This window comes from Pimephales promelas, chromosome 20 (assembly GCF_988280905.1).
Source record: "Pimephales promelas chromosome 20, fPimPro1.hap1.1, whole genome shotgun sequence".
Taxonomy (NCBI): Eukaryota; Metazoa; Chordata; class Actinopteri; order Cypriniformes; family Leuciscidae; genus Pimephales; species Pimephales promelas.
Genome location: NC_142788.1, coordinates 7,476,616 through 7,498,734, shown reverse-complemented (window position 1 = coordinate 7,498,734; position 22,119 = coordinate 7,476,616). Strand labels below are relative to the sequence as shown.

General features: G+C 47.6%; 1 protein-coding gene across 1 annotated transcript; it reads right to left on the bottom strand.

Moving 5' to 3' along the window:
- Window positions 1-265: 265 nt before the first annotated feature.
- On the bottom strand, window positions 266-7,911 carry LOC148970537 (uncharacterized). Its single transcript, XM_089124316.1, has 3 exons — window positions 7,801-7,911; window positions 958-7,268; window positions 266-425 (listed from the first exon to the last, which is right to left on the bottom strand). Exon 2 carries the CDS (start codon window positions 7,058-7,060, stop codon window positions 1,217-1,219), a length of 5,844 nt encoding a protein of 1,947 aa, XP_088980442.1. The 5' UTR covers window positions 7,061-7,268; window positions 7,801-7,911; the 3' UTR covers window positions 266-425; window positions 958-1,216.
- Between the last annotated feature and the right edge of the window lie 14,208 nt (window positions 7,912-22,119).

The window sequence follows — 22,119 nt, the reverse complement described above, 5'->3', positions numbered from 1 at the left end:
CCTCTTGACAACAGATGGACTCTGACACGGAGGGCATCGCAGGACAACAGCCACACTGACACCTGGTAAGTTAGCGTTGCAAACCCGCTCTCCGCCCCAAACCACCACTGACTGTTCTACACAGCAACGTAACTTACATGGTGTTGACGAGACGGGAATATCTGACGGCAGACATCCCGAACAATGTTTCTATGTGCAGTTTGTCAACATATAACATGAGACGTCGTCTTTTTGTCTAATATCTGTACCTAACATTAGTTGTTGGAGAGGCTTTGGACTGTTAGGTTTGGATTAGGTAATGGATGAGTAAACCCTTCTGGGTGCCGGTAAGAGCACAAATAATGAGGAGACAGGTGGTCAGATTAATTTGGTGTATTGTAGATAGATGGATGGGCCACAACTGTATATTCAATGATGTACATAGTCTGAAAAATAAGTACAATAAAGAGAATGAATAAACTAAATATACAATAAGAAGCATGCACTGTTACATAATTAAATGATTATCCAGAATACTCATTATTGACATTTCTCTACGAAACATCTAGCTAAATAAACTGAAACGAAGTATTAAACAGGAAAAAAAATACACACGGCGAGGGCCATTGTCATCAATAACATTCAGTGCCCATATATGGATAATCGTATGGCTCATATGCAGAGCATACAGACAAACATGACGCTGATCGTCTAGTATTAGAACATCTTAACAGACCGACTAACAGCACCTCATTAATAACCCATACCACTGATATGGTGCTTAATAAAGAATGAATCGTCACACTTTAAGGAATAGCCTAATATTAAATAATAATACTAGCCTATAACCGATCTGAATAACACAGAACGATCTATACAGGACATGTCCGGACATGCACTTATGTCACGGACGCTTAACTCTATACAGATCAAGTTACACAACTCAAAATCAACCTAAATATAATAAAAGTGACTTACTTTGAGGGCAATGACTAACATCACAATATTAGAGTTGCACCAATCACCCTGAACGAACAGGAATCAACATTACAGCTGACAGCTCTCACAGATTACATGCACTCAGCAGATAGCGGCAATTGAACTGACGACTGTACACAGTTCTGCAGGTTACCATGACTACGGTTTCAGAATAAAAGTCCCGACTGAATGAGCCTTTAATACAGCCGCCCCCAAAGATGTGGAGCATCTTTGCTGCCATGAAAGGCGACTTCACTTATCAGCTGCTAGAAGCATCAGGATCATCCTTAGGTAAGGCTGGCAGGATGACTAGGCGGGCTACTGGTCTGGTATAAACTTGGTCCTTTATCTGCACGTCCGCTGAACGGATTTGACCATCCAGGCTCAGATGAGTTTTGATAACTTGTCCCACAGGCCATAAACCACGAGGTAATTGGGGGTCGACAACTAAAACAAATGTTTTTTCCTTCAAGTTAGGGGGAGAGGCTTGCCATTTCTGGCGAGTTTGAAGGCTGGGAAGATAGTCCCTGATGAACCTTGACCAGAATTGGTCCGCTATGACCTGGGAATGTCGCCAGCGCCGGCGACTTAGCATCTCTGATTCTGGGTAAATGACTTGAGGCAGAGATCCATCCGGCCGCCCCATGAGGAAACTATTTGGCGTCACTGGGTCAGTATCTGCAATATCGGACGATACGTAACCCAAGGGTTTTGAATTCAGGATGGCCTCTACCTCCAGCAAGACAGTCATCAACACTTCCTCGGGAACTGACTGTGAACCCAAAACCGTGTACAAGGCTGATTTAACAGATCTCACCTCCCGTTCCCAGACTCCACCGAAGTGGGGGGCCGACGGGGGATTGAAATGGAAATGGATCTTATGGCGAGCAAGCTGATGCTGTATATCAGGAACTAATGCGGCATAAGCTTCCCGTAACTCCCTTTCACCCCCGCGGAAGTTCGTACCTCGATCCGACCACAACTCAGCCGGTGTCCCTCTCCTCGAGACAAACCTTCTAAGAGCCATGAGGAAGGAGTCGGTACTCATGCTTGGAAGTAAGTCTAAATGGACTGCTCTCGTGGTCAAACATTTAAACAGAATACCCCAACGTTTCTCTGTACGTCTTCCGAGTTTGACCAGCAATGGTCCAAAACAGTCCATTCCACAAGAATAGAAGGCAGGCTTGTAGAGCCGAAGACGAGCGGAGGGAAGATCTGCCATCTTAGGAATTGTCGGTTGGGCCCTCCACCGTTGACATTCTGGACACTCGTGTTGAAACCGTCGTACAGCTTCGCGGCCACGAAGAATCCAGTAATATCTCCGTAGTTCGGCAAACAGCCGTTCAGATCCAGAATGATGTAATTTCTGGTCATAATGGTCTATGATCAAACGGGTGACTGGGTGATAAGGGTCCAAAACCAGAGGATGCAAAACAGAGTCCTCAATGCCTGCAACTCTCCTCAAACGACCTCCTACCCTGATAAGACCACTGGACAGATCCATTTCAGGGGCTAAGGTAATTAGACGACTTTTGGACCGGACTGACTTCCCGCTCTCTAACAATTTAAAGTCCTCAGGAAAAGATTCTTGTTGCACACGTCTGAGAATTTGGAGCTCAGCCTTATGGTAATCCTCAGCCTGGGGAGAAGTTCCAGGAGAAATGGTAGTTCGAAGTTCTTGGGCTGTCACATCTAATAGTTCCTGCCAGGTATGGTAGTTCCATCTGTCAGTATTGCCAGAAGAGGGAGGGCAGGTACTGATCCCACAAAAGGCAGATTTCCGCAGTTCCGCCTTGTCTGCCATGTTCTCAGTCTTAGGAAATACTGGCCAATTCTTGGCATCCCGGAGGAGGAAGGAGGGTCCTTGAGACCATCGGTTTGGTACAGCAAGGTATTGGAGAGGTTTTCCTTTCGTGAGGTCATCCGCCGGGTTGTCTGCAGAGCTTACATAATGCCATGAACACTTCGCCGTCAACTCCTGGATCTCAGCAATTCTGTTTCCTACGAAGACTCTGTATCGACAGGACTCAGAACTCAACCACTGAAGGACCGTGGTAGAGTCTGTCCACAGGGAAGTAGACTTGATAGGTAGGGTCAACTCTTTCTCAAGTAACTTAGCCAACTGTGCTGCGACTAGACTTCCGCAGAGTTCCAGTCTTGGAATAGAGTGAGCTCGTCTAGGAGTGACACGCGAGCGTGCTATGATGAAGGACAGATAGGTCCGACCTTCCTGGTCAGTAGTCCGGAGGTAAGCCACCGCTCCATATGCCTGCTCAGAAGCATCCGAGAAGACATGTACCTCATGAGTAGCTCCACTCATTTCAACTTCAGGAGGGAGATATGGCCGGGAAAAGGTGATACAAGGTAGGTATTGGAGTTCCTCTTCCCAATTATTCCAAGACTGGAGGAGCTCAGGTGGTAGGTTGGGGTCATCCCACCCTCTCTGCTTGTTCCACAGTTGCTTAATGATCACTTTCGCTCGAGTCGTATAAGGTAGAAGCCAGCCAAGAGGGTCGTATTGGGAAGCTAGTACCTTGTAGATATTCCTCAATGTAAGAGTGTTATATACCACAGGTCGGTGCTTGTAGGACAAAGTGTCCGCCTGCCAGTTCCAGCTCAGACCTAGCGTTGATTCAGAGAGATCGGATTTCTCCTGCGTCAACCACAGTTCCACACTCACAGCTCGAGCATTGGTTGGTAGGTGACTCACCACACTAGGATCATTGCAGGCCCACTGGCGAATGTCAAATCCAGCTCCAGAGAGGATATTTCGTAGTCGATCAATCAAACTTCGCGCTGCTTCAACAGTAGGCAGGCTCTGCAAGCAATTATCGACATAGAAACACTTCTCCATTGAAAACTGAATCATCTCATCCGTCTGGGGATGTTGCTGTACATGGCGTTGTAGTGCGTAGGTTGCACAGCATGGACTGGAGGTCGTGCCAAAAGGTAGTACCTGCCATTCAAAAATCCTTGGTGCCTCATCCATCTTCAGGTCCCGCCAAAGGAAACGGAGTAGATGACGGTCCCCAGGTAGAAGGCGAACCTGGTGGAACATCGCCTTGATGTCCCCACTCACTGCCACGGGATGTTCCCTGAAGCGGATAAGAACTCCCAACAACGAGGCGCCAAGGGTGGGCCCTGGCAACAGGTACTGATTGAGGCTATGTCCTTGATATTGGTGTGAGCAGTTAAACACGATGCGGAACTTCCCATTGTGACTAACAATGTGGTGAGGGATGTACCAGCACTCAGCCGAATCAGGTAAAGGGTCAGTCGCTTCCCGAACAGCTCCTGTCTCGACTAATTTCCTCATTTCCTCTTTATAGACTTCAGCTTTAACAGGGTCCTTCAACAGACGCCTTTCTACACTGCGAAGGGTAGGTAGGACGGACTCCTTAGGTGCATTCAAACAAGGCATGTCCTTACGTCGCAGTAAAGGCGTAGCTAACCGATTGATGCCCTCCACATGGTGAGTGCGAGTTTCCATCTCAAGCAGCTGAAGAGCCTCATGATCTTGCTTGGACCGGGTTACATCTTTACTCTCCCACTGCGGACCCACATCCAACTGCCACAGGCGTTGAACATTCTGGAAGAGTTCATCCTGGATTGGATCCATGGTAGTTAACAGGCATTGCTGGGCTGCAGGAGGCCGCCCCATGAAAGGAATGGGGCCCTGGAGCGTCCATCCTAGGCGTGTATGAACTGCAGCTGGTGCACCCGGGCCGCCCCAACGAACAGGCTCTGTCGGAATTATGAGATGGGGCTGATCGGAACCGATGAGAAGTAAAGGCTGGACTTCAGTAAGTGTACTGATTGGAAGACCCTGCAGATGTCTGTACTTCTGTCGTAGCTGTTCTACTGGGTAAGACTGGCGAGATAGGTTAAGACGATCTGCTGTGAAGGCATGATTGATCTTATAACTGGTTTGGGGTTTACAGATGGAAGAGATCCGAAAGGATATGGAAGAACCATGAAGGACCTGGATATCGTCTCTCACTGTCCGTAAAGGAAGATCCTCAGGAACACCCTTGATCCCCAAGGCCTTAACTGCAGGGGAGAGCAGAATAGTCCTCTCCGAGCCATCATCAAGAAGAGCGAAGGTGTCAAGGGTGCGATCTTCATAATGTAGATTTACAGGAACCACTTTGAGCATGACGAAGAAGAATCGATCAGGAGAGGAATTCGTCAGGCAACTCTTCTCCACTTGAGCTGAATCCTCCCTCGGGGATAGACCAAAATTCACCTCATGAAGAGGGCAGAGATGTGTGCCTTGGCAGAGGTTGCACGGTTTCTTAAGGTCACATTGAGCAGCATGGTGTGCCCTAGCACATCGCCAACTACGATTGTTACTCCGAATCCATGTCCTGACCTGGTCAGAGGTAAGCTTATTAAAGGATGCACACTGGCTTAGGTAATGCTCAGTCTTATCACAGAATGGACAATACCGTTTCACTTTAGAAGGTTTAGTTTGTGAAACGAGACCCTTGCGAGAAATGGGAGTCTCCACCGGGGGTTCTTTAACCCCATGCAGAATGGTCACAGTTCTCTTTCCAGATTCTTGCTTGGCGTGAAAGACTTTAGACATCGGCTCGGCATCGTAGCTGTGGCACCATGTTTCGTAACGGAGCCAGTTCGAAAGGTCAACCAGATTAGGGGTCGTGCCAGGTTGGTGGAACATATGGCGACGAAAGTCAGCACGCAGCTCAGGTGGAAGCTTACTAAGAAGTCGCGCCACATGGGACCCACAACTCAGCTCCAGTTCACCGTCGCGTCCCAAGGTTGTCAGTAATCCTACTAGCGACTGTACCTGGAGCGCGAACCTCTGAAAGGCAGATATATCACCTCGCTTGATGTCAGGACTTTCTAGAACAACAGCGATCCTCCTTAAGGCCAGCTGATGCGGTTGGCCGAACTTCTCATGAAGTGCAGTCATTGTATCAGTGAATGGGGTAAGGGAGTTCAAATAAGCGTCCGCTATCATTCTAGCCTCCTCAAGCTTGAGATGATCCACTAAGATCTGGTATTTGAAAAGTTCCGTCCCGTCAGGGGGGAGCAGGTTCTCTAAAGCAATCCGAAGTCGGGCAAACTCACCCGGATCAGGCCGGCTAAACTTAGGAATTGTAGGGGTAGGTCCTCTGTACACATGTTCAGACCTAGATGCTGCAGGAGGTTGATTGGGTTCTACCTTCATCGCTAAATTTGGAGGAATCGAATAAGCAGGCATAGAGCTGAACCATGAGGAGATAGGCACCGACGTGCGGCTAGCAGGTAAAGGCATGGCGGCAGGTGTTAGCAGCTCTTGGAGCTCTTTAGGAGTAGGAGGAGGGGGAAATCCCCAGACATCAGGAGCATAAGGTTTAGGAGGGCGTGACTGAGTAGCCGGGGAAACAAAGGAATACTTTCTGGTCCCTGGCATCACAGGTAGGTGAATTGTGGCACCGGTATCAGACAAAGCAAGGTCATCCAACCGTGTGCTTAGGTCAACATCAGGCTCAGGCCACGGTGGTGGGGGAAGCTCAGTGACATGTCCATCCTCCACTAGGTTTGTAGATTCATATGGCCTCAGGAGAGGGCTGGATAACTGAGACGCTGTCGGCTGTGCTGGCGATAAGTTCTCTCCTCTAGCTTTACTGAGATCTACTCGAAGGGACTGAGCCACCTGAACTAATTCTCGTACTTCTGCTCGGACTTCTCTCAACTCCCTTAAGTCAGCCTGGAAAGCCTGATGTGTCTGCATTAGTTGAGCATGCTCCTGGCGCAAGTGCTGTCGATCACTGACATGTACAGAGGTAGTAAAATCAGCTGCCGAAGGCGACAAGAAGGATTGCCGAGGAAAAACAACATGCTGTGGAGGCATATAACTAGAGGACATGATCTGTGAGCCACCAGAACATACCAAGTCACCACCAGAGGCAGAGGCGTATGGCTGGAAGGATGGGGGAGGAGTCCGGTGGACAGGTGCCTCCCAGGTGTGTGGAACATCATGCGCAGTGACAGGTCGGCCTCGGGGATAATGTACCTCATACTGTTGTAGGTAAGCTGGAGGACGAGTATTGCGCTTAGGGCGAGTGCCTCCAATCCTCTCCTCATCAGAGTCCATAACTTCAGAAGGGAGAACTCACTCCGGCTCGAAGGACCAATTTGTTGGAGAGGCTTTGGACTGTTAGGTTTGGATTAGGTAATGGATGAGTAAACCCTTCTGGGTGCCGGTAAGAGCACAAATAATGAGGAGACAGGTGGTCAGATTAATTTGGTGTATTGTAGATAGATGGATGGGCCACAACTGTATATTCAATGATGTACATAGTCTGAAAAATAAGTACAATAAAGAGAATGAATAAACTAAATATACAATAAGAAGCATGCACTGTTACATAATTAAATGATTATCCAGAATACTCATTATTGACATTTCTCTACGAAACATCTAGCTAAATAAACTGAAACGAAGTATTAAACAGGAAAAAAAATACACACGGCGAGGGCCATTGTCATCAATAACATTCAGTGCCCATATATGGATAATCGTATGGCTCATATGCAGAGCATACAGACAAACATGACGCTGATCGTCTAGTATTAGAACATCTTAACAGACCGACTAACAGCACCTCATTAATAACCCATACCACTGATATGGTGCTTAATAAAGAATGAATCGTCACACTTTAAGGAATAGCCTAATATTAAATAATAATACTAGCCTATAACCGATCTGAATAACACAGAACGATCTATACAGGACATGTCCGGACATGCACTTATGTCACGGACGCTTAACTCTATACAGATCAAGTTACACAACTCAAAATCAACCTAAATATAATAAAAGTGACTTACTTTGAGGGCAATGACTAACATCACAATATTAGAGTTGCACCAATCACCCTGAACGAACAGGAATCAACATTACAGCTGACAGCTCTCACAGATTACATGCACTCAGCAGATAGCGGCAATTGAACTGACAACTGTACACAGTTCTGCAGGTTACCATGACTACGGTTTCAGAATAAAAGTCCCGACTGAATGAGCCTTTAATACATTAGTCGTTCGCGGTCAAAACACTGGTATAAACACAGTTTGATGTCGCGATTTTCAATGCCCAGAGCCTGTTAAACTTGAGCCAACCAACCCTGTGACGTCACCTGCACAATGGCGGCGCCCTGGCGGCGAAAGATTTTTTTTCTATTTTTCTTCTAAATGTTTACATTTGTAATGTTTCTTATATAATTGTTGATTATATTGGAAATCCATCTTGTAAATCATGTAAACTTGATTCACCACTTCATTTCCCCTTTAAAGCCACACTGCGGAACTTTCGGCCACTAGTGGCGCTCGACCTGTAACTTTCGAGCCCGTTCTCATCCATTGGCGTCATATAGGTGACGCCTTATGACATTTCTTTTGAAATACTACATGGCACCCTTTAGCGTCAATATAACACGCAGAACCCAAGGCGTCATACAGGTGACTGGCATCCTTTAGTGTCAATTTGAGACACAGACCCTACCCCAGACCCTTAACCTACCCATTACATGGGTAGCATGGGTGCATGTTATATTGACGCTAAAGCGTGCCATGTGCGTAGTATTTCAACAAAATGTGGCGTCACCTATATGATGCCAAAGGATGAGAATGTGTTGAACTTTCACGTCTAGCATCCCTAGAGGCCACAAGCTTCTCAGCAATGTTGCAAATTAAAGTCAACAAACAGTCAACCGGTCAGCCTCCCGTGTCTTTAGATTGTGTGTGCTTGCGGTATTTGAGGCGGGCCGGGCAGCCTTGCCGCACTCGATTCCCTCATAGCAGTCTGCACAAGTGGTGTGTAACGTTAGTGTTAACTACTGAGTCGTGACGTTACAAATGTAACGTTACATTTGACATGAGTCGATTTTATTTGTGCGAGCCCTGCTCTGATGCGGGTTGTTTTTCTGTGTAGAAATGAACAGTGGGCTGTGGGCATTTTATTACACCCATAACACTATCGGCTGTGGCCGGAATACCAGAAAATACTACACTGCTTAAATGAATTTATCTAGGTTACCTTGGAAACGGCATTTGTGTGCAGGCAAGCGTCCACAGCGGTCGAGCACCCTTCTGCTCACGCCAGCGAGTCAAGCGAAAGCTGGACCAATGTTGATCCTCGTCCTGGCTTTTAATTTGTCACTCTCCCCTTTTCTCTTTTTAGTTTCCTCTGATAAAACCGTTGCCTTCTTCCTTGTCTCTGTTGTTCGGTCATGACAAAAACATACAGACGGCAATCAAACGCAAGTTGAGCACTAACGTCAGAATCTGAGGAAGTTGGGGTGTTGGGGGAAGTGACGTATGCTGTAAAGCTGTTGAATTTTGTAGTTCTTTCTGGTTCTTTTTGTAGTTCTTTCCTACCCAAAACGCGAAGTTACAAAGTGCTAGTAAAAGCGATACAGACACCTTCAGGCTACGGCAGACATGTCATTCAACCTATTGTAAGTCGATGTACCATCTCAATGGGTTTTGGTAATATATTTTAAAGGTTAAAAAGTTCCACAGTGTGGCTTTAACTACCACGTTCTTCCCCTTGAAATAAATATCCCAAGGTTGCTTGTGGAGGATTGTATGAAGGTAAAATAATGATATAAAGAATCGCATGTGCAGAGTAAGATTTGTAAAGGTGTAAATCGCCCCTCAAGTGTAAGAAAATGTTTGCAGCATTTAACTGTTATTCGTAAGAGTAATTAATGTATTTTGAAGCTGCAGCTTCATGCTAATGCGAAATAAATAAGCAGTATTCTTCAGATTTTCATTTTTTTTTTCTTTTTTTTTTCCGCGCTTACAAATGCGGCAAAAAGTTGCAAGTGGCAAGTCTGTTAACAGCAATCTGCAAGCGAAAACAACCGAGGCAGGAACTGCAAAACAGATGAATTGCGCAAAATTAAACTTTCTGTAAAAAAATTAACTGTTGCAAATGTCTGAATGACTTCTTGTGTGCATGGGGCAAAAAAGTTCCCGAAATAACCCGATCTGTTCAGTTGCGTCTCTCTTTTACCTGCGCTTCCAGTTTTGGCACGATTCTCTCTCTAACTGAGTTCCCTATCGAGGGAACTCAACACTGCGTCGATAAAATCGACTCTTTGGGGACGCTCCCTAAGCGTGCGCCTCTGAAGTATGAATGAAACTAATCCAATCCTGATTGGTGTTGCGTCGTGACGTAACATGTGACGGCATACCCGGAAGTATAAAAGTGACGCTGTCACAACACACACTAGCTTTCGCTCTTCAGCAAGCGCTTTATGTTGAAACTGTCTGTCTTATTTGGTGTTGTTTGTCTTATTATTGAAAGAAAGTATGGCCAGTGAACAATTCAAGAGGTGTGTGCATCCCTGCCCTCGTTTCATCACGGGTGGGGACGCACACTCTCTCTGTGTGTATTGTTTGGGAGTGCAGCACGCACGGGCAGCTCTCGAGGGGGCTGCTTGTGAAATGTGTGAAGCTTTGCCTATTAGAGTGCTGCGCTCCCGGCTGGCGTGCTTTGACGAGCACGGTCAGGCTCGCGTTCCCCAGGGTTCCGGTCCCGCATATGTCGAGGCGATGCGGCGACTGAGATCCTGGGGTTCGCAGCGGGATCTGGCGGAGGAGAGTGAGAATGCTGAGGCATTTTCTCGCTCGCCATCGGCTGGTCCCGCAGCCTCTGAGAGTGGTGTGGGAGCCCGCGCTGCGGTTTCTCCTACCCGCGATCAGGTCCCGGTGCTTGAGCTGTCTACTTCTGAGGAAGGGGACGTGCTCAGCATCGATGCGGACGACCGTGATCTCAGCACGCCATCACGCGGCCTGGGTTATGAGGAGCTGGTGGAGGTTGTGACACGCGCTGTGGCCAGACTAAACATCAGCTGGCCACAACATGAGCAGGAAACGCAAGTCACCAGTAAAATGGACGAGCGTTACCTGCAGCGCAGGTCACAGCCTCACCGCCGGGGTCTGCCGTTTTTCCCTGATCTCCATAAAGAGATCTCGAGAACGTGGGAAAGACCGCATTCGTCCCGTATTTCGAGTCCCAATGTAATAGATTACAGCAATGTTATGGGGGCTCGAGATATGGGATATGGGAAGATGCCGAAGGTGGAGGAGGCTTTAGCGAGCTATCTCTCTCCCGAATCGGCGTCTTCCCTAAAGACCCCGGTGTTGCCTAGTAAGCCCTGCAGAGAGACATCTGCATTGGTGGGCAGGGCTTGCATGGCGGCGGGTCGGGCTGGTTCGTGTCTGCACTCAATGGCGATTTTGCAGGCATACCAGGCCGACCTCCTGAAAGATTTGGATGAGGGGGAGGGGCCTACTCCTGAAGATGTCGCGGAGTTGAGGAAGGCCGCAGATTTGTCTCTCCGGGCCACTAGGGAAGCGGCCAGCGCTATTGGCCGCTCTATGGCGGCCATGGTGGCCACGGAGAGGCATCTGTGGCTGAACTTATCCGGTATTAAAGAAAAGGATAGGTCCTTCCTGCTGGATGCGCCGCTTTCGGCTTCTGGCCTGTTCGGCGACGCCGTTAATTCGGTTGTCGACAGGTTTCAGGAGTCGAGAAAACAATCTGCGGCGTTCCAGCAGTACCTCCCCCGGAAAGCGAAGGCCAAATCTAGTAGGGGGGGGCAAAGCAATCAGCCCCAGCCATCAGCCAGCTCCTCCCACAGGGAAAGAGGTCCTAGCCAAGGCAGGACTTCAGAGGGCTGCCCCCTCCGCAGTGAGACAACCGAGGTTGTTCTCACAACGGGGCCCTCTAGGAAAAGATGCAGGTCCGCCGTTAACAGCGCTTCGGGCCGCATCAATTTCCAGCGAAAAGACACCAGAGGCCAGCCTCGAGAGGCTGGTACCCTTAGCAGATTTTGTAGAGGGATGGTATCATCTTCCCAACATATCTCCATGGGTCCTGCAGATAATACGAGTTGGGTACAGACTGCAGTTCGCGCACCGCCCCCCCCAAGTTCTCTGGGGTGGTGCTCACTGCGGTGGTCCCAGAGCAGGCTCAGGTGTTGGAACAAGAAGTACAGACTCTGCTGTCGAAAGGAGCCATAGAACGTGTTCTTCCGGTAGACAGGGAGTCCGGGTTTTACAGCCGGTACTTTATAGTTCCAAAGAAGGATGGGGGGTTAAGGCCAATTTTGGATCTCAGGGTGTGGAACCGGTCTCTGAGAAGGTTCAAATTCAGAATGTTGACCATTCCAACAATCGTGAGTCAAATCAGATCCGAGGACTGGTTTGTCACGATAGATCTGAAAGACGCCTATTTTCACATCTCCATCCTTCCTTGTCACAGGAGGTACCTGAGGTTCGCTTTCGGGGGCGAAGCATACCAATATCGGGTTCTTCCGTTCGGCCTAGCACTCTCTCCCCGCACATTTACCAAGTGTATGGACGTGGCCCTTGCTCCACTGAGACTTCAGGGGATTCGCGTATTGAATTATCTCGACGACTGGCTTATTTTGGCCCAGTCTCGGGAGATGGCAGTTCGGCATCGAGATGTCGTTCTTGGCCATATTCAAAAATTGGGGTTGAGACTCAATTTGAAGAAGAGTGTGCTAGAACCGTCCCAGGGCACGACCTTTTTGGGAGTCGTGTGGAACTCGATTACAATGCAGGCACGTATGTCTCCCGCACGTATCGAGTCAATTCTGGCGATGGTGTCCAGGGTGAGGCTAGGTCAGGCCGTCACTGTGAAACACTTTCAAAGGATGCTGGGCCTCATGGCAGCGGCATCCAACATTATTCCTCTGGGCCTCCTTCACATGAGGCCCCTCCAGTGGTGGTTGAAGACCAAGGGGTTCTCACCCAAAGGAAATCCGTTCCGTATGATCAGAGTAACGCGCAAGTGCCTTCAGTCTCTGCAAATATGGAAGAAGCCTTGGTTCCTATCCCAAGGGCCAGTGTTGGGGGTGTCATGTCGCCGGGAAACCGTTTCGACAGACGCCTCCCTTACGGGCTGGGGCGCGGTCATGGACGGCCGCTTTACCAGGGGTCTGTGGCAGGACCATCATCGCACTTGGCATATAAATTGCCTGGAGATGATGGCGGTATTCAAGGCTTTGAGGAGCTTCCTCCCAGACATCGAGGGTCGCCACGTCCTTATACGGACAGACAATACGTCAGTGGTGGCCTATCTGAACCGACAGGGGGGACTCAGATCGCGCCCTCTGTGCAAACTGGCGCATCAGATTATCCTTTGGTCCCAGGGAAAGATATTGTCAATAAGGGCAATGTATATCCCAGGGGTTCAGAATCAGGGAGCAGACATCCTGTCGAGGCAGGGGCTGAAGCCCGGGGAATGGAGACTTCATCCAGATGTGGTGAAGTCGATATGGGAGAGGTTCGGACCGATGGAAGTGGATCTGTTTGCGTCTCGAGAGACGTCCCACTGTCCACTTTGGTTCTCCCTCTCACATCCAGCCCCACTTGGGTTGGATGCCATGGTACAGACTTGGCCGAGGCTTCGCCTGTATGCTTTCCCCCCGATCGCTCTGCTCCCAGGGGTCCTGGAGAGGGTCCGTCAAGAGGGCATCAGTCTACTTCTGGTTGCCCCGAGATGGCCGACACGAGTATGGTTCTCGGATATAATATCACTCCTCATAGCTCCGCCATGGCCGATTCCTCTGAGGAGGGATCTATTGTCTCAGGCGGAGGGCACAATCTTCCACCCTCGCCCAGAGTTGTGGAAGCTGTGGGTCTGGCCTCTGAGGGGGTTCAGTACCTAAATGCTGGCTTATCAGCTGAGGTGGTTGAAACCATACTTAGCTCTAGGGCCCCATCTACCAGGAGATTATATGGCCTCAAGTGGAAGGTGTTTCACACTTGGTGTGGAGAACGAAGGTTGGATCCAGTAAACTGCCCAGTGGCTTCAGTTCTGGAATTCCTTCAGGATCGTTTCTCTGCGGGTCTCTCCCCGTCCACTCTTAAGGTGTACGTGGCTGCCGTTTCGGCTTTCCACGCGCCAGTAGATGGTGGACCTCTGGGGAGGCACCAGTTGGTCATTAGGTTTCTCCGTGGTGCTTGGAGGATGAGGCCGGCGATCAGGTCCAGGGTGCCTGCCTGGGATCTGGCAATAGTTCTGGAAGGGTTGTCCCTCGCTCCCTTCGAACCTTTAGAGTCGGCTTCGCCTAAGGACTTAACGTTGAAAATGGTCTTTCTCTTAGCGATTACCTCTCTTAAGAGGGTGGGAGATCTCCAGGCCCTGGCAGTAACGCCAGCTTGCTTGGAGTTTGCCCCTGGCAAAGTAAAGGCCTTTTTGCACCCGAGTCCGGGCTACGTGCCTAAAGTTCCTTCGAGTACGGCTCGCTCTGTAGTCCTTCAGGCATTCCATCCTCCACCTCATGTGTCGGCGGGAGAAGAGAGGCTTCACTTGCTCTGCCCCGTCAGAGCTTTGAGTGTATACTTGGAAAAGTCTGCTTCTTGGAGAAGATCTGACCAGTTGTTAGTATGCTTTGGGTCACCTAAGAGGGGGCTCCCGGCGACCAAACAAACTATAAGTAACTGGATTGTCCAGGCTATTACTGAGGCTTACAAGGTGCGTGGGGTTCCTTCACCTTTGGCCTTAAGGGCTCACTCGACTAGAGGCATGGCTTCCTCTAGGGCCCTTCTGTCGGGAGTACCTCTGCAGGAGATTTGTGAGGCAGCCGGCTGGGCTACCCCGCATACTTTCATCAGGTTTTACAGTCTCAGCCTTCCCAGTACGCCCGGTGCACACGTACTCGGCCCTTGCTGAGTGCCTAATCAGTTTCACTCTGGGGCGGGTCTGTTCGGTGCGTGGCCTAGTGGGTACTCGTTCCCCAAAGAGTCGATTTTATCGACGCAGTGTTGAGTTCCCTCGATAGGGAACGTCTCGGGTTATGACTATAACCCTTGTTCCCTGAGAAGGGAACGAGACACTGCGTCGTGTTGCCACGCCCCCTTTTCAGACCCTTGAGCGTCTTGCTTCATCGCGAGGCTAGTGTGTGTTGTGACAGCGTCACTTTTATACTTCCGGGTATGCCGTCACATGTTACGTCACGACGCAACACCAATCAGGATTGGATTAGTTTCATTCATACTTCAGAGGCGCACGCTTAGGGAGCGTCCCCAAAGAGTCGATTTTATCGACGCAGTGTCTCGTTCCCTTCTCAGGGAACAAGGGTTATAGTCATAACCCGAGACGTTTTGCATGCACGAAGAAGAGGGCGGGTCCATCTTGATCATGTAGCCAATCAGATGAGCTTCTCGCTGACAATCGTTTTACTCAGATCTGATTGATTCAATAAACACGCCTGTCACCAGAACACATCTTTATCTTTAGGCTTGTTTGAGATGCGCCTCGCCTGCAATGTAGTCGAGAGTAAGCGGCTGCAGTGAGGGGAGGAGTGAAAAAAGCGCAATAAAGCCGGACAGATCTCGGTTCTCGCAGTGAATCAGACACCTGTGAGATCAAAGGCGGATATCGCGGGATTAACGGGATTCACGCTCGTGCACGTGTTGCTAATAAACTGGATGTGATTTAAGTTCTGTTGCTTTTATATAAAAATAAATATAATGAACAAGACACCCAAAGTACTTGTTATTTAATTACATTCCAAATATGTGTTTATCAATCTTTTTCTTTAATACAGACGTGTTTTTATATAGCCTATTGTTTTAACAAAAATGAAATATAACCCATATGGCACTGTCAGAGAGTTTATTCACCCATATGCATACACATAAAACATGATATCAGTTTTAAAATCAAACATTTTAAAAGAGAACAATTCATCTGTTGTTCTTTTATTTTTATTTTTATTTATTTAACTTTTTTATTAGAATGCAAGTTACAAACATAGCCTACCTACAAGCACCACAATTCGTGAAACAAATAGACCTATTATACAGCGACAAATAAATAAACATCAGAATAAAATTAATAATAAAATAAATAAATAAATCAAAATAAGCTTAGCTTAAATAGACAGACTTACAAATTTCATCATCTATAAAATGAGAGCTATTTTTCACTTGAACATTTTAGAGTAGGCCTAGTATATTTGAGTTACTGACTATAGCTTTCTTATTTTTAACCCGTTTAAGAGATTCACAATATATATATCAGTTTCAATTTGAAAAAATAAAAAAATAAAAAATAAAACAAGGCCTTGATTTGGAGAATTTAGCTTAATGAATATGGAATTTACCTTCATCACTGTTGTTTAAACCAATGAGCATTAAGCTGTGTCGTCAGCAAGTCGTTTCCCATCATGCTTTTGATCAGCGCAGTCGGTGGAGAGCAACTGCAGAATCCGACCCCTCCGCCTTGCGCTCGCGAGAGTTTTTTGACATACGTCGGCATGACATCAGAGCCAGGCGGACCGTTCTCGGACACATTTCTAACCGGCATGCATCTCGCGCTGATCACCGGTGATCGATTCTGCGCAGAATTTGCTCATCTCAAACAAGCCTTTTATTTGGCTCAGAAATGTTCTCATTGCCGAAATGGTACTTTAATGCACAACTATCCCTTAAAGGGATAGTTCACTTTGAAATAAGTTTTGGGTATGTTTTAGCTTGCCTCAAGGACATCCAAGATGTAGGTGTCTTTGTTTCCACAGTATTTTTAATTTTGAAATTTTTAGGTAAAACCGTTCTTGTCTGTAATGCAATACTGTGTAAACAAAGACACCTAGTACATCTTGGATGCCCTTGAGGTAAGCTAAAACTTACCAAAAATTAATTTCAAAGTGAACTATCTCTTTAATGACATATCAAAACTTCAAAAATCTCACCTTCAAAAAAGCTCACAATTTTACAGATTATATAGAATATTATATTTAACAGATACAGCCAGTGCACATTTGACTGAATTCACATAATTATTTGTTTTACTAAAAGCACATTTTAGAGTAGCCTAAGGCATGAACGTAAAATTCAAACCATTCTTAAAGCTGCAGTCCGCAATTTTTCCTCTTTGTCGCGATCTCTGTTCGAAATCTGCAATTGCAGTCATTCGCAGAATTTTACGTGAGTTGTACTTCAACACCCTCGACACGGCACAGGGCAGATTAACACACTGTTTGAGGAGAGTGTGTGTGTGTGTGTGTGCGTGTGTGTGTCTGTCACCACACCGTTGTCAATTCTGGCATTCAGAATCACAGATTCTACTTTTTGGAAGTATGAGCAACATAAATGTCATCTGAACTAGTAAGAAACATCCACTTTTGATCTTGTTCTGACATTGCAGCAAATCGCGCTGATTAAATCTAAAAATTGCTAATAAGTTATCATATCACGCAAAACCATGCAAATTATACTTTGTTCTCAAATTGTTAATGTTTACAACGTCAGCATTGCGTGACTACATGTAATCTATATGTATCTGTCCTTCCAATAAATGTATCCTTGTTTTTGCATGGGTCTGATTGCAGTCTCTTTTTTTCTGTAGCCACTCCGAAGTCCGAAAGTCTTTTGCATTTTACAGCGGGTGAATCTGTTGTCATTGGTTATTGTCGTTTGAACCTTTCTGAATCTGGCGGATTCATTATATCAAGTGCTGTGAGAAAAGGCTACTAATCTCTACCTTCAACATCCTCTCACATCCATTATACTAGCCAAGACTCTTCTTTATGTGTACAGATGTGACGTAATGACTCGATATATCCTACTAACTAATAATGTACTAGTAATAAAGTGATAAGATTATCACAAATAAACAAAATATTTTGATGCATATCATTCAAATTAGTCTTGTTGTTGTTGTTGTTGTTGTTGTTGTTTTTCTCCCACAGGTGACTTCCCAGGATTCAAGTTATTTAATTTCACCAGAAGGAATTAAATAACAGTGTGATAGACATAGTTTCTGTAATGAACTGCTCTGAGGCTGAGGCGTAGATCCAAATGCAGCTTTATTAAGAATAGTCGTACAGGCAGGGTCGAGAATCGGCAGACAGGACAATGGAGAATAAATAAAGGGAATCCAAGAAACAGGCAGAGGTCGGGGCAGGCAGCAATAATCAGAGTCCAAGAACAATACAAAATCAAAAACCAGAAAACAAAAGCAAAAAAACGCTCAGAAATGCAGACACACAGTACAACAAGACTTCGCAAAAAGTGAATGTGAACACAAGGTATATACAGACTAACAGGATGAGACACAGGTGAATGCAATCAGTGAATGAGGTACAGGTGAATGTGATCAGTGATGATGAGTTCGGGCAGTGAGTTCTGGGAACTGTAGTTTGTGAGTGATAATAGTCTTATCTGGAGTGCCCTCTGCTGGCTCAAAAGGGCATTCCAGCTAGTGACCGTAACATAGCCCCCCCTTTAAGGAGCGGATTCCAGACGCTCCTCAAAAATGTCCAGGAGGGAGATGGAGCAGAGGCGGACCTGGGGACGGGTTGGAGGGCCAGGCCCGTGGAGCGGAAGAGGACCTGGAGACTGCAGTGGACCAGGCTGTGGAGGAAACCAGGGCGGAGCAGGCTGTGCAGGCGAACAGGGCGGGGCAGGCTGTGCAGGCAACCAGGGCGGAGCGGACGGAGCAGGTTGTGCGGGCGGCCACGGCGGTGGAGACCCCTCGGGCGGCCACGGACAGGTTCCTGGACAGGACCCCAGCGCCTTATCCATTTCAATTGCCTCGAGTTGCTGGCAGTACGCCTTGCCCTGCACCGCTTCTGAGCGCTGCTCAGGGGTCAACACGTACTAGTCCGTTCAGACAATACCGCAACAGTAGCGTACATCAACCGTCGGTCTACGCTCACGTCGGATGTCGCAATTCGCATGCCACCTCCTCTTATGGAGTCAGAAGCACCTGAGGTCCCTTCATGCTATTACATTCCAGGAGAGCGGAACCTGGCAGCTGACGAGCTGTCGCGGTTCCGTCCAGTCTTTGGCGAATGGCAACTCCATCCCCAGTCGGTTCAGCTGATATGGGACCAGTTCGGGGACACACAGAGAGTCACACTTCCCACGACTCATCCAATTGCGCCCTGTTTTACTCTCTGACCGAGGGCACGCTCGGCACAGACACCTCAGCGCACACAGCTGGCCACGGGGCCTACGCAAGTATGTGTTTCCCCCAGTGAGCCTTATCGCACTCTGTGCAAGATCAAGGAGGACGAGGAGAAGGTCTTGCTGGTAGCCTCATATTGGCCCACCAAGACCTGGTTCTCCGAACTGGTACTCCTCGCGACAGCACCTCCTTGGCCTATTCCTCTGAGGAAGGCCCTTCTCTCTCAGAGACAGGGCACCCTGTGGCACCCTCGTCCCGATCTGTGGAGGCTACACGTGTGGCTCCTGGATGGGACGAGGCAGGTTTGAGTACCCTGCCACCTGCGGTGGCGGCTACCATCACTTCCACTAGAGCGTCATCCACTAGACACGTCTATGCGTTGAAGTGGAACCTCTTCGTCAACTGGTGCTCTTCTCGCCGAGAAGACCCCCGGAGATGCTCGATCAGTGTCGTGCTTTCCTTCCTGCAAGAAGGGTTGGAGCGAAGGCTGTCTCCCTCCACCCTGAAAGTTTATGTGGCAGCAATTGCCGCATTTCATGAAGCAGTTGAAGGTAAGTCATTGGGGAAGCACTATCTGATCATCAGGTTCCTGAGGGGAGCGAGGAGACTGAATTCTCCTTGCCCACCTCTCGTACCCTCTTAGGACCTCTCAGTGGTTTTAAGTGTCCTGCAGAGGCCTCCCTTCGAGCCTCTGCAATCAGTTGAGATTAAGTTCCTGTCAATGAAGACAGCGCTCCTGGTTGCACTGGCCTCCATCTAGAGGGTAGGGGACCTGCACGCATTCTCTGTTGACGAAGCGTGCCTGGAATTCGGGCCGGCTTACTCTCACGTGATCCTGAGACCCCGGCCTGGATATGTGCCCAAGGTTCCCACCACTCCCTTCCGGGACCAGGTGGTGAACCTGCAAGCGCTGCCCCTGGAGGAGGCAGACCCAGCCTTGGCACTGCTCTGTCCAGTACGTGCCCTCCGGGCTTACGTAGACAGAACGCGCTGTTTCAGGACATCAGACCAGCTCTTTGTCTGTTATGGTGAGAGCCAGAAGGGAAGGGCTCTCTCAAAGCAACGGCTGTCTCACTGGATAGTGGACACCATCGCTTTGGCTTACCAGCATCAAGGTCGACCGTGCCCCCTTGGTGTGACGGCCCACTCCACCCGGAGTGTGGCTTCCTCTTGGGCTCTAGCGCATGGCGTCTCGCTAGCAGACATCTGCAGAGCTGCAGGCAGGGCGACACCTAACACATTCGCAAGATTCCATAACCTCCGAGTGGAGCCTGTGTCCTCTCTTGTACTCGCTCAAGTGCGACAGGGGTTCAGACTTGCGCAGGGCATTGGAAGACAGCTGTGAAGGTGGCGTGATTACAAGGGGGACTCCCATTCTCCGTCATCCGACGTAACTCGGAGTGACTACGAAAGGGAACGTCTCGGTTACGTATGTAACCCTCGTTCCCTGAGTAGGGAACGGAGACGTTACGTCTCCCTGCGACTTCCGCTGTACCGCTGGGTAGACACCTGAGTTCAGTCTCGGCTCCTCAGCGAAGACATACTGCAGTTGCGTCCACTTCCTCCTTTTATACTCACGGGGTGAGGTGGAGATACGCTATGCAAATTCTGCATAAACATGGCATTTCTTTGCCATTGGCTCGTTTTTTAATACTCGAAGAGGATTGGCTTTCTAGGCGAAACCCCCTTTCTCCGTCATCCGTCGTAACGTCTCCGTTCCCTACTCAGGGAACGAGTGTTACATACGTAACCGAGACGTTTTTACAAGTGGACAAAATGGTTATTTTTCTTAAAGGAGTAGTTAACTTTTAAAGAAACTTTTGCTATAATTTACTCACCCCCATGTCATCCAAGATGTCCACGTTTTTCTTTCTTCAGTCGAAAAGAAATTAAGGTTTTTGCTGAAAACTTTGCAGGATTTTCTCCATATAATGGACTTCAATGGGAACCAAACGGTTCAAGGTCCAAATGAGAGTTTCGGTGCAGATTTTAAGGGCTTTAAACGACACCAGACGATGAATGAGCGTCTTATCTAGCGAAAAGATCGGTCATTTAAAAAATAAATAAAAAAGTTTGTGACTCTCCTGTTCAAACTCGTTCATCAAAATGAACAAATCTTTTTTCGAGTCATGACTCGAAGGTTCCTAGATAAGACCCTTATTCATCATCTGGTATCGTTTAAAGCCCTTTGAAGCTGCACTGAAACTCTCATTTGGACCTTGAACCGTTTGGTTCCCAAAGAAGTCCATTATATGGAGAAAATCCTGGAATGTTTTCATCAAAAACCTTAATTTCTTTTCGACTGAAGAAAGAAAGAAGTTGACATCTTGGATGACATGGGGGTGAGTAAATTATCAGTAAAAGATTTTTTTTTTAAAGTGAACTTATCCTTTAAGTTGATGAAGGTGTACAAAATACTGCAGAGAAATGTTCCAAAATATTTGTATGAATATGTTTTCGTAAGAGATTGTTTTTTTTCTAGGACAACGATAACTTGCCAATGGATAACTTAACAAGGATAACTTGGAAGTCAATGAGACCAGAAACTATATCGTCACTGATATTCTTCTAAATATCAGAGAATCGGCTGAATGGGTTCAAAAATGGTAAAAGTCGACTGTTTAACTGTGAGGGAGTTGTAAAATGAGCCTTTTTCCAAAAAAAGTGAAGTATCCCTTTAAAGGGACACTATGCAGTTATTTTAGCTTAATTTAACAGCTTCAGAGTTATTGAAATGGTTATATGACTTCTTTCGGGTTGAATGGGGGTTTCAGGCGAGCCGCCAGCCTCAGCATCAGGAAGTATCGCGTGATATCAGCTTTCGCGATGTAACATATTCCTTTGCGGCAACACTGCACATATCCAGGAACAAGGTCGAGAAGGATAGAGTTTGTCACACTATCGTCATGGCGAAGCCGGCATATAAGATAGGAAAGCTAGGAAAGCATTGTCGGAGGAACAGAGAAAGAGGAAACAGCAGACTGACCGAGCGAGGAGTCAGACGCGAGCATAGGCGTAATTTGCGTGTGATATGTCCTCATTGAAACATCTCGCAGCACGGATGTACCAATACAAACAAATAAAACATCTCCAGGTAACTCTAGTAGATTCATTTATTTCGTTTTTTAAATAAGAAGCGATCTGAAATGTGTTGTTTTTGAAATCAAGTGACCAAAGTGCTCATTACCGCTGCG

What these genes read in the sequence shown, in the direction of transcription:
- LOC148970537 (XM_089124316.1), bottom strand. Translation starts at nt 7,060, where the DNA reads ATGGACTCTGATGAGGAGAGGATTGGAGGCACTCGCCCTAAGCGCAAT.